The sequence below is a fragment of the Odocoileus virginianus genome, chromosome 5 (genome assembly GCF_023699985.2).
Source record: "Odocoileus virginianus isolate 20LAN1187 ecotype Illinois chromosome 5, Ovbor_1.2, whole genome shotgun sequence".
NCBI lineage: Eukaryota > Metazoa > Chordata > Mammalia > Artiodactyla > Cervidae > Odocoileus > Odocoileus virginianus.
Window position 1 is genome coordinate 7,549,756 of NC_069678.1, and position 15,111 is coordinate 7,564,866.

At 45.7% G+C, this 15,111-nt stretch overlaps 1 protein-coding gene across 2 annotated transcripts; it reads right to left on the minus strand.

Moving 5' to 3' along the window:
• Nucleotides 1-9,576: 9,576 nt before the first annotated feature.
• Nucleotides 9,577-14,394, minus strand: MCL1 (MCL1 apoptosis regulator, BCL2 family member). 2 transcript variants are annotated; one of them, XM_020912059.2, is made up of 3 exons: nt 13,494-14,362; nt 12,899-13,146; nt 9,577-12,369 (listed from the first exon to the last, which is right to left on the minus strand). In XM_020912059.2, the coding sequence occupies exons 1-3, from the start codon at nt 14,179-14,181 to the stop codon at nt 12,232-12,234; spliced, it is 1,074 nt and encodes a 357-aa protein (XP_020767718.2). In that variant the 5' UTR covers nt 14,182-14,362; the 3' UTR covers nt 9,577-12,231. The 2 variants fall into 2 exon arrangements, with proteins under 2 accessions (XP_020767718.2, XP_070323400.1); XM_070467299.1 differs by lacking the exon at nt 12,899-13,146 and having other exon boundaries at nt 13,494-14,394.
• Nucleotides 14,395-15,111: the final 717 nt, after the last annotated feature.

Sequence of the window (15,111 nt, forward strand, 5' to 3'; positions counted from 1 at the left end):
CACGTGGTTCTGTTGCCTTGGGAAGCAGGCTTTCCTTGGGCTGGAAGTGGCTGAGAAGGAAGACTACAGGTACCATCTCGGGAGGACAGTGTATCAGGAAGGAGGCAGAAGAAAATGGGGAGAAAGGAAAATGAAACTGACTCCTCCCGGGTGGGAAATGAAGAACGGGGTACCAAGGAGGCCCAGTCTCGGTGTTTCTGCAGGCATCAGACGGGCTCCTCTCTTTGGTGAACCTCTAAGGGGATCAAAGATGTGGGGGCACCAGGGGAGTGGGACCTGAGCCAGCCCTGCAGACACTGCAGGCTGAAGGCGGAGTCCTGAGACCGAGGGAGGGGTGTGGTGAAGAGCTGGGGCCCTCCCAGTGATTCCTGGAAGCTGAAGGCTGGGCGGTGGCCCCAGTTCAGCTGACTTCCCCGAAGTTCCTCCTCCCTCTTAGGGCCTCTCAGGACTGTTGCCGGGCAGGTTTGGAGTTTGGCCTTAGCCTGAGAACCAATCACAGGTGGGGAATGCAGCCACAGCCCCTCTTAGGGCTCCCCCAGCTTCAACACCTCCCTTCCCTGAGAGCCCCCAGCTCCCTCATAGCCTTCAGCCTCTGGCTTCTCAGGACGTGGGCTTTCATGGGGGGGGGGGTGTGCCCCCTTTCTCCTCGCATTTTAAAGCTAGGAGTCGGTGCAGCCCCTCAAGATTCCTTCCTCTGGTCACTGAGGGCAGAATGGGAAGGGGAGTCCCTGTGAACGTTTTCAGGAAGCGGAAGCTGACCTCAAGCACCCCTTTTCCTGGCCTCTTTCAGGGGATTACTGTGGCCAGACACCTCTTTGCTGACCTCTGAGACCCTGTGGGGGGACTTGGGAGAGAGGAAGCTGTAACCCAAGTTCTGGGAGATGTGGTGCAGAGGCTCTTAGCCTTGCTGCTCTGGGGGGAATTTAGGGAAGGACTCAGAGGAACTGGCCCCCTGAGAGTTGAGGTGGGGGTGGGGTGACGATAGGAACAATCTTGATGAGCGCAAGAGAGATCAAGCGTGCAGAAGGCCAGCAGATTGCAGGGGCTTCTCATTTCTGAGTGTTTGCTGGGGGAAGGTGACTGGTTCTAATCCGTGGACTTCTGAGGTGTCTGTTCAGCTGGGTCAGAATTCCCCCCTCCCCCTCCCAGCTTCCCCAGGGTAATCACCCACCCAATTATGCTTCAGCCTTCAGACTAAATTTAGCTGCTAGACTTCCCCAACTGGGGGCCTCCCTGCAAACAGGTGCTCACAGCTGCAGGGGTGGGTCTGAGGAGACCCGTACTTTTCACTGGTCCAGATTCAACCTCTGTGGTAACTAGGAGTGAAGTCGAGCGCAAGGGCCCAGGTGCTGACCCACGTGACGGCATGAGTGTCTCAGTGTCTTAAGAAACCCTCTCTCAAGAGCCCTTGAGGGAGGATCTAGATAGACCTGGAGAGCAGAGGGATGAGAGTCAGAACAAAATGCAAGGAACGCTTCATTCCTTTCCAGATTCTCTCCAACCAGATCCTCCTTCATTTTCTGCCCTCCCCTTCCCCCCAGTTTTACAAACAGAGGCTTCATTTGAACTTCACACCCTCCCCCACCAGAGTAAACTCAATCAGGAAAACCTCTCCTTAAAGCATGGAGCATCAGGCTAGAGATTATAATCTGGAGGTGGAGTGGGGGTGGGGGTCCCCACATTCCCACCCTCTCTCCTACCAGCATCCCTGAAATCCATCACCTCTGGTTCTGGGAGTCAGCTGGGTGGGGAAGTTAGAGCAGAGGGGGGCTTATTTGTCACAGGCAGGTGATGAAGAGATGTCAGCTATAAAGGGTGGGAGGCACCTTCTACAGGAAGTAGAAAGTCTCAGGAAAGTACCTAAGACTAAGTCTGTCAACAAGAGAGATAAAGAGTTTGGGTTAACCAAACTAGACAGCACAGATCTTCAATCTGACTTCGGGCTCCTTGACCCTGGAGACTGGGGAAAACTCTATAGAGGAGGGTGTTTCAAGGCTGAGGTCAGACCCTAGAAAGGATTGGAGGGAGTAATGCACCAAGTTAGTCCAAAACAAGGTATGCATGAGCCATGGCAGTCAGAACCTAGAGAATCAATCAGCTACATCAGCTGAAGGGGAGGTGCAGAGATGGCTAGGGACTGGAGAGACCAGAGAGCTGTGTTTGAATGTCCTGGCAAAGAATCTTAGTATTGGAGAAATGGGTTCAATTTCAGGAAGGTTCCAGGTTGGAGTTAGGATGTGTGTCTATGTGTTGTACTCCTCTGAGCCTTGCCTGAATCTTAAAGAGACAGCTCTACAGAACTTTGAGTGAGGAGGAAAAGAAACGGGGTGATAGGCTGAGGTTACTCCTAAATGTGTGTGTCCCTGGTATCCCTAGAATAAAAGGCAACGTGGCAAAGACCTTGCCCTTGATGGGAGGGCTCTGGGACCAGACCCCTTCTTTCATCTCTTCCTCCCTTCCCCTTGCCTTGATTCTTGGTTATCTCTTTCATGACATCGTAAAGCTCCTTTTTAGTTCAAGTAGAGGAGAGGGCAACCTCTTTCTAAAGTACCAAAGATGTGAATTCCCTGGTGGTCCAGTGGTTAAGACTCCACACTTCCAGTGTAGGGGGTCTGGGTTTGATCCCTGGCTGAGGAACAAATATTCCACATGTTGCGAGGTGTATTAAAAAAAATAAAAGTAAAACCAGAGAGTAGAAATATTTTCAATTTTGCAGGCCATAAACTTCTGCTGCAACCCTTGACTCTGCTGTTGTAGCATAAAAGCAGCCCTACACAATTTGTAAACAAATGGTCATGACTTTGTTCCCTTCAAACTTTGTTATCGCTCAGGTGTGACTCTGTGACCCCACAGACTGTAGCCCATCAGGCTCCTCTGTCCATGGTATTATCCAGGCAAGAATACTGAAGTAGATAGCCATTCCCTTCTCCAGGGGATCTTCCCAACCCAGAGATTGAATCAGCATCTCCTGTGTCTCCTGCATTGCAGGCAGTCTTTACCATCGGGAGCCACCAGGGAAGCCCTTCAAATGTGATTTTACTCAATACTAAGGTCATATGTAGTGTGTTTAGTCGGTCAGTCATGTTCGATTTTCTGTGACCCTTTGGACTGTAGCCTACCAGACTCCTCTTCCATGGGATTTTTCAGGCAAGAATACTAGAGTGGGTTGCTATTTCCTCCTCCAGGGGATCGTCTAGACCCAGGGATCAAACTTGCATCTCTGGCATTGCAGGCAGATTCTTTACTCGCTGAACCACTGCTAAGTCACTTCAGTTGTGCCCGACCCTTTTCAGCCCCATGCACTGTGGCCCACCAGGCTCCTCTGTCCTTGGGGTTCCCCAGGCAAGAATACTGGAATGGGTTGCCATTTCTTCCTCCAGAGGATCTTCCCAATCCAGGGATTGAACGGATGTCTCTTATGTCTCTACATTTGCAGGCGGGATCTTTACCAAGAGGGCTGTTCCAAACTTTGAAATTTTAATTGCATGTAATTTTAAAGTCACGAAGTTTTTCCAACCAGTTAGAAAGGCAAAAACTGTTCTTAGCTCTTTTGAAAAATTATTTATTTTTGGCTGTGCTGGGTTTTTGTTGCTGCTCTTGGGCTTTCTCTAGTTGCAACGAGTGGGGGCTCCTCTCCAGCTGCGGCGCAGAGACTTGTCATTGCAAGGGCTTCTCGTGATGGAGAGCACAGGCTCTAGGAATGCAGGCTCAGCAGTTGCAGCTCGAGGGCTCCAGGGTCTGGGTTCAGTAGTTGCAGCGCACAGGCTTACTTGCCCTGAGGCATGTGGGATCTTTCCAGACCAGGGATAGAACTGGTACTTCCTGCACTGCAAGCTGGATTCTTAACCACTGGACCACCAGGAACAACAACAAACAACAAACGAGCGAAGTCCTCCATTCTTAGCTTTTGAGCTATACAGAACTAGGCAATAGGGAAGATTTGGTAGGGCGCTAACTTACCCTTGGGATTTCTGCCATCTGGTTGAACTCCCACAATGCCCAGGCACAGAAAATCCTGTTTGTGTCCCCTCTGCTTCAAAATACAGCTGCAGACCCTTTTAATTTGATCTCTTATTTATTGATACCAGCTTCTTAGTGGTTTCTCCTTGGGAATTCAATGACTTGGATATGGTCAAGAGTCAGTCCTTATGGGACATTTCCCAAAAATCCCTTACGTTTGTTTAGTGCTTTAAAGTAAAGCACTTGTATGTATTCTTTTTAAAAATTATTTGTTTATGGCTATGCTGTCTTCACTGCTGCACAGGCTTCTCATGGCAGTGGCTGCTCTTGCTGCAGCTCCCAGCTCTAGAACAGAGGCTCAGTGGCCGTGGCGCACGGGCTCAGCTGCTCCGCAGCACGCAGGATCTTCCCAGATCGGGGATCAAACTCTGTCTCCTGCATGGCAGGCGGATTCTCAACCTTGGGACCACCAGGGAAGCCTTCTAATGTCTCTTTAAATCTTTGCAATAATAAGATAGGAAAGACAGAGTTTACAGGGGAGAAAATTAAGCCCTGAGACCTAGTATTTTCACTTTAAATTTTAATTCCTTTGATCTGTTATTCAATTTCATTCCCACAGAGCACACTTTATCAAAATAGTTACTGGGCTGCAGTGATCTGAACTTGGATGGGATAAACTGTTTCTGTTGTTTTCAAATGTCTTTCATGATTTTGCTGCATTTCAGGCAAATCCTGTCTAAATTTCATTTTTCAACTTAAAAGTTTTGAGGAATTGATTCTTTCAAATATATTCAATGTTTAGGCCCCCGGAAATAATTAAATATACATCATCTTTGTGTAAGATACACTGTCATGCAAACATAGGGTTATGTATTACTAATTGAGTCACATTTCGCACCCATCCCCCCAGGACAAACTTTATCAAAGTTGTGTGTTGATGTGTTCTGTACTTAAAAGCAACTCAGCTGCATTGCTTTTTAAAAATAACCTACTTCTGGGATTGCTGACCAAATCCTTACTTTGTATAAGTTTTTTTCACTCAACAGCATTGAGTGAAATGGATTGATCATTATGGTTCATGAAGGGGAAAACAGGGTACAGAACCTCTGCCGTTTCAGATCTGACCCCAACGACCAAGCTTTGAGAGAAGGGGATAAAGAAGCAGGTAGCCAGCCACTCCTCTGCCATTACCAAGCTCCTCTGCAGAGCTGCTCTTCCTTAGAGCTGAAAACAAGCCACCTCATTTCAAAACACGCACAGACAAAACCTCATGTCACTTCAACATGTTGTTTCCCTCTTTCTGTTTCTCTACTCTGCCTCATGGTGGATTTCTGAGAAATGAAAAAAATGTCACCTCCCCCAGTGTCAGTCTGCAGTTTTGTTTTCGGCCTTTTAAAAAAAAAAAAGAAACACACCTATGAAGAGAGGAAAGGAGTATACTGCTTGGGCATACAGTATTAACCCCAAACTTTACAAAGAGAAATGCCTTTCCCATTACCCTCACCTTGCCTTAGATATGGGCTTTCAGGGTCTAAGGAAATAAACAAGCTATCTTTTCAAGAAATTTTAACAACAAAGCAGTGAAACAGCTGCTTCTGGCAGTAGCCCAGCTGTCCCCCTGCCCTCTGCCCCATTCCCACCAAGGACAAGAGATGTGTGGGAATCACTCCAGGTAACCTCAGGAATAGAAGTGTGAGCTGAGGATGAAAGGCTTTAAAGATCTGGGCATAGAGATCCAGTAGTTTCTGAAAGCAGTGTTTCTAAGGGAAAATCCCTACCTATCCCCCCCCCCCCCCCCGCCCCCCACGCATTCCCAAATCTGAACACCTGAGTCATACCAGCCTGTAGGCATGTCTATGAAATGTACAGCACAATTTTTGAAACCAGCTTCTCCTACTAAAATGGAAAACAGATTGTTTTTAGGGGCACAGAATTGAAGGCACTTCTTAAAATGGAAACTCATCTAATTCAGGTAGAAATCCAGCAAACAGTTTTCCTTGTCTGTTTCCTTGGCTCTTTCCCAGCACACCTTGTTCCAGGATAACCTGAATAAACACAGGCATGTGACCACAGTGGGGGTGGTGAAATTCTGAATGGAATGCAGCTTCAGCTAGCTAGGGAGCCCGGACTTAGACTTCTGGTAGTCTGGATTTATACAGGAAGAGAAGCCAAAACAATGAGCTCATGGGCAAGAATGCAGCCTGTGGGGAAGTCTGGGCAGTCAGAGCAAACTGGTTTTTTGAACCAGGATGGGAATCGCTGTAATCGAGTCTCCCACGGGAACAGGATTAGGGAGAGTGGCGCCGTCATTCAGTTTCTTGGGGTCCAGTTAAATTACTTTTGGGGGCTGTTCTTTATTTTCCTTTCCCTATGTGAACCTGAGTGGGTGAAGATAACTGGTGAGATGTGTGTGTGAACTTGGGTGGTGCTCTTAAGACAACTTTATTCAAAGCAGGTCTGCCAATGCCAACTCCTACACCAGGATCCAGTGATGGCTACGATCCTTAGGTTTTGCGTTCAAGACTGCCACTTTTTTTTTTTTTTTTTTAGTTCTACCACTTTATTGCTACCAACCCATCTCCCTCCACCCTCGTGCACACGTGCTCAGTCATGTGACCCCATGGACTGCAGCCCGCCAGGCTCCTCTGTCCATGAACTTTTCCAGGCAAGAATATTGGAGTGGGTTGCCATTTCCTTCTCCAAGACTGCCACTTTTAACAAGATAGAGCAAACAACCAAGTCTGTCTTCTTTACTTCCCAGATAAACACAGTCCACTCAGTTGTATGCCATTTACACCAAATTCATACTTCTAAAACCAAAGAGACCTCTTTTGTCTTTTTCTACCAGTGTTCTCCAATACTTCTATATAAGGCCCTAAATGGAAGAAACCGAAGAGATACTGCATTCAGTGGCCATGCAGGGTGAAGGGGAAGGAAGACAGGGAGGGAAGGTGAAATAAGAAAAAAAAATTATCTACACATCTCCTTTTCATAGCCTCCACTAGAGGTTCTTTCCCTGTTCTACACTTTTGTGCACATTTGCTATTCACTTTAAGGTCCAATTTCAAATGTTCCCTGCCTTGTCCCAACCCTTGTTTTACTATATATTTTACAATACCTTTAAGCACCATGTGCACTGTACTCTTAATTACTTTTGGCTGTTATCACTTTGACTAGATTGTGAACTTTACCACTGTGCTACAGTTACTTTCTTTCCATGGATTTGTTATGCATAAATTCTTCAGATGTATGTCCTAAGAACAAGGACATTCTTATATAACCACAATAAAACACTCAAGAAATTTAACACTGGTCAGTACTACCAAACATATTGCGTATATTAAAATTTCCCTAATTGTTCAAGTCCTTGCTAGCTTTTTTTTCCTTCCAGCCAGGACCCAAAGTTCACTGTGCATTTAGCTGTGAAGTTTCCAGTGTTCCCTAGGTGTTTTATTTTTAATCCACTCTATATACAAAAGCTTACATCTACTTACTCCCAACCTCCCACTCCTTCTTTGTCAATTTTGATGGAGTTGAGGGGAAGAATTAGTCTTTTCCTAACTCCAGCATCCTTAAGTACATAGTGCACAGTAAGCAGTCCCCTGCCAGGTGATGGACAAATCTCAAACATCTGGCTGCCTTGAGCTCATTAAATGTCTCAGTTAAAAAAAAAAAAGCCCCAGTTCATTGCAGTATTGAAACATTCTTAGCAAACTAAAGTAATCCCTAACCAGGGGATGAGGAGAGAAGGTAAACTGGTAAAAATACAGTTTCTCCAATGGGAGAAACAAGCCATGGAAATAGATACTTGGAAGGGGTAAAATCCATAGTAGTACTCTTGGCCCAAACACATTTTACAACAGTCAAGAATTATTGTTCTATACAGGTACAGAAATGAACTGCCAAAGATCTACCAGGTATCAGTTCAGTCGCTCAGTCATGTCTGACTCTCTGCGACCCCATGAATCGCAGCACGCCAGGCCTCTCTGTCCATCACCACCTCCCGGAGTTTACTCAAACTCATACCCATGAGTCGATGATGCCATCCAGACATCTCATCCTCTGTTGTCCCCTTCTCCTCCTGCCCCCAATCCCTCCCAGCATCAGGGTCTTTTCCAATGAGTCAACTCTTCGCATGAGGTGCTGGGAACAAAAGCCTGCCATATGTATTTTCCTTTCCCACTTCACAAGAATCACCAGTTAAAGAACATGAAATTCCAAGAGGTCTGTTACATATGCCTGGAGGCAGATTTCCAACCCCCATCTTTCCACATGCTTCACATAACTAAGATAACACTGTAACAACTTTGAAACTAAAGAAGAAGAGAGTCAAGCTTTCAAATCTTGAAACTGAGAAGCCTTTGAACAGTGTGGGAGGGTTCCAGAAGATAAAGTTGTGTAATCATTGAACAAGCAGGGCCAGAAAGAACTAGGATAAATTAAGACTGACTCAGCTGATCATCTTGAACTCCAGGAATTAATGGTCTGTGCTCTGGGCAGTTGGCTGGAGCCATTCTACACACCAGTTGGCAAGTTATTACACTTTAACTTTTATAAAACCCTCCAGCTGTCACAACGGCTTTAAGAACAGTGTTCTCAAACAGTATGAACCAAGAGCTGGTACTCAAGTCACAAAACAGGAACTGAAAGAACAAGCCTAGTGGTGTTTAAATGAGGAAAGTGTTGACTGACTCCCTCAGTGACTCATATTACTGGTTACCATTTGACCCAAGTTTATAAGGTGTTAAACTAAGGAATATTGCCACAGAAATAGCTTCAGATAGCAACATAGCAATGGGAGAAACAATATTGTTCAGCAGAACTTGACACTGATCATGATTCGGGCTCTCATGTCCTTTGCTAACTCTCCCTGAACACCTCTGTATGAGAGTTCAGTTGTAAAAAAGTTTTCTTCGTAAACTACCATCTTTTGGCAGTTAGGCTTCAGAAAGAGGAGCTGCCAGATGTACGTAACACAAAGTGGGGGAAGCAAAAGAATCCGGTTTGCACGATTAGTATTTTGTGGTCAGGGCTTAAAACCAAAATGCAAACTCCATATTTGCACATTTCCATGGTGACTCCACTCTCTTTCAAGGTAACTGAAATAAAGACAGGACAGTGCTTCTGAAATTGACTTGCTAATTCACACCTCCTTTTGGGGAGGAAATGGGAAGAGTAACTGAAACATTAGTACCAACCACCTTATCAAAATTCTTTGGGTGTTAATTCTTCTAGCTCCTTCAATCACCTCAAAAGGTTGAGTGAGATAGAGTGACACAATAACTGCTATTATGACCCTCCTTACTTTCAAGTTATACCAACATTTGGTGACTAAAAGAAACCAGGACAGGGTATTGATTTTTGTATTAAAATGTACAGAAACGGCTCCAAAGTACAACAGTAATACATGTAATTAAAAGCCCAACACCTCTAATTTGAATGAAAGGAGTTATTCTAAAGGGAACTGACCTTCACCCTAAGGCAAATCAGTTTTATGGAGCTTTTGCTGGTTAATTCACCTAGACTGTACTTATTTGCTCAGCTGACTTCCCTCAGATGCTTGCCTAAGAGGGGGAAGGAAAACAAGCATTGATTAGAAAACACCCATATCACACCTTGCATTTGAATAAAATATTTATTTTCTTCTTCTCAGGCAAAACAGGAAGTTAGGGAAACACACTACATTTTATAGCCTACATTAGTTTGTTGGTCCTAACCCTTCTTGGCACAGCTGTCAACAGCATTAGCTGTTTTAACCAGAACCAAGGTGTTCACCCCCAACAGAATGTACATAGACAACACTAAAGGACTGCAGGATTTTCCCTGAGAGAAGCATCAGACAGAAGTTGTTGAGAGCCATCTTTCCAAGCATCCCCTCCCTTTCCGTTGTGGAGGATTTGCCTGCACTACGGCAGCTGGTCAACACAACATATGCCTCTTCTCCCTACGGAAGCACTCACCTTGCCCCAAAGCACTTGGGCTCCCTAAACCCTTATCACCAGCTGCTGACCAAAATATCAATTTTAGATACTCCTTTACATTTCAGCACTCATACCTAGTAAAGTGGAAATGGGACCCCTAAACTCCATCAATTTACATCTCTGTGCTTATTTTCACAACTGGCTATGGGGAGACAGGCCTTTCAGTCACCTTAACTAGATCTTAAGATTAATTAACTATATAAAGTGCTTTTAGGTCCTTAGAGATAGACGTGATATAAATAAGTGATTTCTGATCAACAATGATAAATACACAGATTAAAAAAATAGCTCTAGCTAGATGACCTTAAGGCTTAGAGATGGGCAGGCAGGGCAATTGTTCCCTTATTACATTCTTAGTCATTTTATTCATGTCTATTTTTGTCTGGAGTCCACAAACTAAAGGTCACATTCAGAGGTTGAAGTTTTCAAATGATCCTGGTTCCACTATAGTTTTCTTCGGTTTACTAGTAACTTTTATATAACTTTGAGGTTTAACAGAGCCCATCAATTTTAAGTGAGCATATTCAAATGCAAAGGTACCTAAAGAAAAATCACCTAAGAAGTTGTCCCCTTCTCTGAAATCCCCTAAGGGGACTTTTGAAAATTTCTCCCCAGAGTTAAGCAACAACCAATAAGATACTAGTACAAGAAGGGACTCTTCTCACCTCATGACTGTTACTGTCAGCATCCACTGTACTGCCATCTCCTAAGATAAAATTAAAAAATGAGGAAGGTCGGTGGACTCCGTGGGCGGTCACTTAGGTTCCTAATGCCAAAAACTAAAAGGGCTAGTAAAGAGTTCAGGAATGGCAAGATAAATTTGTAGGGACTAATATAAATATGTGTAGAGGGAGCAGAATAAGCAGCAAATATTTTAAGGAAGGATAGGAAATAAACAGTAAGTTAGATAAAACATCAAGTCTGAAACCTATAGAGATGCCAATGTAAAAATCTGAAACAAAGTTCAAGAATCATTAATAAAAATGAAGTTAAGTATTTGTTTTATTCAGACGCTAGGCTTAGACCTGTGTTTAACAAGCAAGCCTAAATAATAGCACCATGGATAGACTATAGCTTGCTTTGCCAAGCCATTATTGTACAATTTATTAAGCAAATAGGGGTCAACTGTCTCTCATCCATCTGATGTGATCTTTTTATACATATTCCTAAGAAGTCCCATTTGGAACAGCTGAAAATCTTTTAGCAAAAGCTTTGAAGATGAGCTCATGAACTCAGTTTAAACTGCACCAGTTAAATTAGGTCAAATGAAAGGAACCCAAATAAGTAGTTGCCCAATCAGAGCCCATCATCTGAGAGTCATCAGCCTGTGTGTTCCGCCCCCCAAAAGAAACCTTAAAACCTTGACTCGATTATTGAAAACCCAGGTGTAACAAAGTGAAAGGATTAATTTCCATTAATTTCTCAGTCCCAGGTTAAAAAAACAAAAAAACCCCAAACAGCAGTTTAACAAATACCCAAATCAAGATAGGAAAATTAAAGCCTGCATAGTTATCAAAATTGTTGTACTACACCAGGTTGCATACAATTACATCAGCTGGTTCTGTATACAATCTAGTATTGACTAGAACAAACATTAGAATAGAAAAGCTGTAAGAAACAAGTTAACACTGGTCTGCAAAAATATAAATTTTTACAGACCAATGTAAGTTTTTCAAAACTCAACATTCCAAATTTGTAATTCTATTCCAACTTTCAGTATTCTTGGCCATGACATTAGGCAAAGAATCCCTCAAACCCAGCCAAAGCAGAACAGGTATAAACATCCTGAGCATTTGGTCTATTGAAGAATCACACCTGGGAAAGCTAACTACAGAGGAAAAACTTCCCTTCACACTCTGCGGTACAATACTGAGGCTTCTTGTCATAGTTCTATTACTTGTGGCTTAAAATCAATTTTACATATGCCACTGGCGTTGTTAGTGCTTCTATTTTAACACTATAGAAGTTTATGAATTCAGTGGGCATATCTATGACTAGTCAGTCCACTGGCCAATTTCCTGTTCTAGGTAAAGTCTCTCCACTCTAGCATCTTCACTAAAACTAAAACGTCCATCTCCATAGCTTCCCAAAGTTTGCCTGTTGCTGAAACGGAACTCAGCTTCTTTCAGAGACTGACTCTTCAAGGGAGATAACTTTGCTCTTGTATTTATTCCTGTTAGCCACAATCTTCCTGTCACTTGGTTTTATCCATTGTTAGATGACGGACAACTTCATAAATACTTGTGAGTTCACAGCGGTGATTTTGGTGGCTGTTTTGGTGGCTGAAGAGTCAATTATTGCACTTAAAAGGCCATCTTATTAGATATGCCAAACCAGCTCCTACTCCGGCAACACCTGCAAAAGCCAGCAGCACATTTCTGATGCCGCCTTCTAGGTCCTCTACATGGAAGAACTCCACAAACCCATCCTAGAAAATGAAAAAGAAAAGCACATTTTCAAGCACAGGCTTCCACTGACTTAAGAATACTATTTACAGGGAAAACATGAATTAAAATATCTAAGATTTCCCCTCAAACCTAATGACGAACCAATTATTTACCCCCAACTCTGCAAAGGAGACATTATGCAATTAAAAGGGAGGTGGGGCACGCTCAAGAATGTATTAACTATCATCCGCAGGGGATTCTTCTTTCATTTCTTCATAATCTGAATTAACTGGGGTGAGGAGTAACCATTTGAATAATAAAATACCCAAAGCAAAAGACTCAAACAGTAAAACAGTCTAAGAAAATCAGGAGTTTTGATGCAACAGTTCAAGACACTCACACCACCATCCTTACGGACCAACTACTTAAATCAACACCATGCAACCAGAGGTCCCCAATTAGAGCCTTGAAAACTAAGCTGTGCATCTTAAAAACCTTTAGATATCCTCTTATAAAATCCTCCATCCATTTTCACTCCAAGTCCGCTATTCGACCTTAAAACAAACTTACCCAGCCTCTTTGTTTGACTATCCAGTCTCGTTTTGACCTTACGAGAACATCTGTGATGCTTTCTGCTAGTGGTTCGATGCAGCTTTCTTGATTTATACTCTTCAAGTGTTTGGCCACAAAGGCATCAAAAGAAACAAGAGTCACAATCCTGCCCCAATTTGTTACTCCGTCACTGAAAACATGAACCATCACTCGAGACAAAGATTTGACATCGTCTTCGTTTTTGATGTCCAGTTTCCGAAGCATGCCTGAGAGGAAGAAAAGCATGCAGGTTCCCACGGTCGCTTTTGTCTACACCAGGGCACGATTCGCCTGCCCACCCACAGCGGGGGGAAATCGCTATTCGGGCTCTACCACGCTCTGGGCGATCCCACTTGAAAACTGACATCCCACCCTTTCCGGGCTTTGAACAGAGCTGCCATTTCCGAAAGAATTAAGTGGGCGGAAACAATGACTCACGGCCAGAATATTCGGGTTTCAGAAATAGGAGAGTCCTTTGAATACAGACTCGTTTCTGTTTCCACCCACCGCAGATGGGTGAGTCCAGAGAGCTGGGAAAAAAAGGCAGCACGACTTCCAGGACTAACCCCCTTACCTTGGAAAGCCGTCTCGTGGTTGCGCTGCACCCCATCCCCGACTCGGCGCAGGGTCTCCAACGCCTTCCGGCTGGTGGCCCCAGACCCGCCCAGGGGCTTCGCGTCCTTGGCGCCGGTTGCCTGCTCCCGGAGGTACTGAGAGATAATCTCCAGGGACTGCCGATATAACTCGTCCTCCTCCTCCTCTGCTGGGGGCGGCGTCGAGGGCAGCGAGCCGTCCGAGCCTGGACTGTTGTTACTGGCTTCTCCGACCAACAAAGGTAAAGACCGGACGGCAGGCCGCTTCCCGAGAGGGTCTGGCTCGCACCCGTCCAGCTCCTCTTCGGGCGACATGATGGCGTCGGAGATCGGGGATTCCATCTCTTCAGGCGGCGACGCGTGGCGTGTGGGCGCGAAGAACAGCAGTCTGGCGGGGGTCGCAGTGACGTCGGGGCCCTCGGCGCCAATGGGCGAGGGCCGCGCGACCCTCCGGGCGTCGGGCGCAAGAGTGGCCGGGGGGCTCGGGCCGGCGCTTCCGCCAATCACCGTGCCGGCTTCCCCTCCCCCTACCTCTCGTCGCGCCGTGGCCTCCTTCCCCGCAGCCAAAAGCCGCCCCCCGGGAGAGGAGGCGCCGCTGCCCTGTCCTAATCCGGCTCCCCCACAGTAGAGGTTCAGTCCGATTACTGCGTTTCTCTTCAGGCCGAACATCGCGAACCGATGCCGCTGCCGCCTGAAAAAAGCGGAGCCTGGGCCCAATTCCTAACTTGAAGAGAGCGGAAGTAACCTCTGAGAGAGGAGCTCCGAGATCACGGTTTTAGGGCCAGTCCTACGCAATGGCGTCAGCAACTCTTAAAAAAAAAAACACTGTATCCCTTAAATGGGGAAGGCTGCGAAAGCTTCCGGCGGTTGCGCACGGCACCTAACCGGCGGGGTCAGGGCAGGGGCGGGGCCTGCGGCAGGGCGGGGTTTCCGGCTCCCGGAGCCTCTCGCGGCGGGTTACGTAAAAAACGGCAGCTCCGGCGCCTGAGCCGGTGGGCTTGCGCTCTGGCTTCGTGCCCACCTGGGCCTCCTATTAATGGCTGTCTCTGTGCTTCCCTAAGCCGTGGTATGCGAGCACCTGCTGTTGTTTTTGTGCAAGAGGTGTTTTTTTTCCCCCATTGCCAAAGCCTTAACTATCGAGTCACTCAGACTTTGAGGAAAAGGGAGTAAATTCTGTTACAGATGGGGAACAACAGTCTTAGATAATATGGATTAAATAAGAGGGCACTGTTGGGGATCTATAGTAATTTTGCACATCCTCAGTTCCTTGAAAATGGGGAGGCTCAATGGACTGCCCTATTGTTCCGTCGCTCAGTCGTGTCCTACTCTTTGCGACCCCATGGACTGCAGCAAGCCAGGCCTCCCTGTCCTTCACCATCTCCCTGAGCTTGCCCAATCTCATGTCCATTGAGTCGGTGATGCCATCCAACCATCTCTGTCGTTCCCTTCTCCGCCTGCCTTCAGTCTTTCCCAGCATCAGGGTCTTTTTTAATGAGTCGGCTGTTCATCTCAGGTGGCCAAAGTATTGGAGCATCAGCATCAGTCCTCCCAATGAATATTCAGGGTTGATTGCCTTTAGGATTGACTGATTTGATCTCC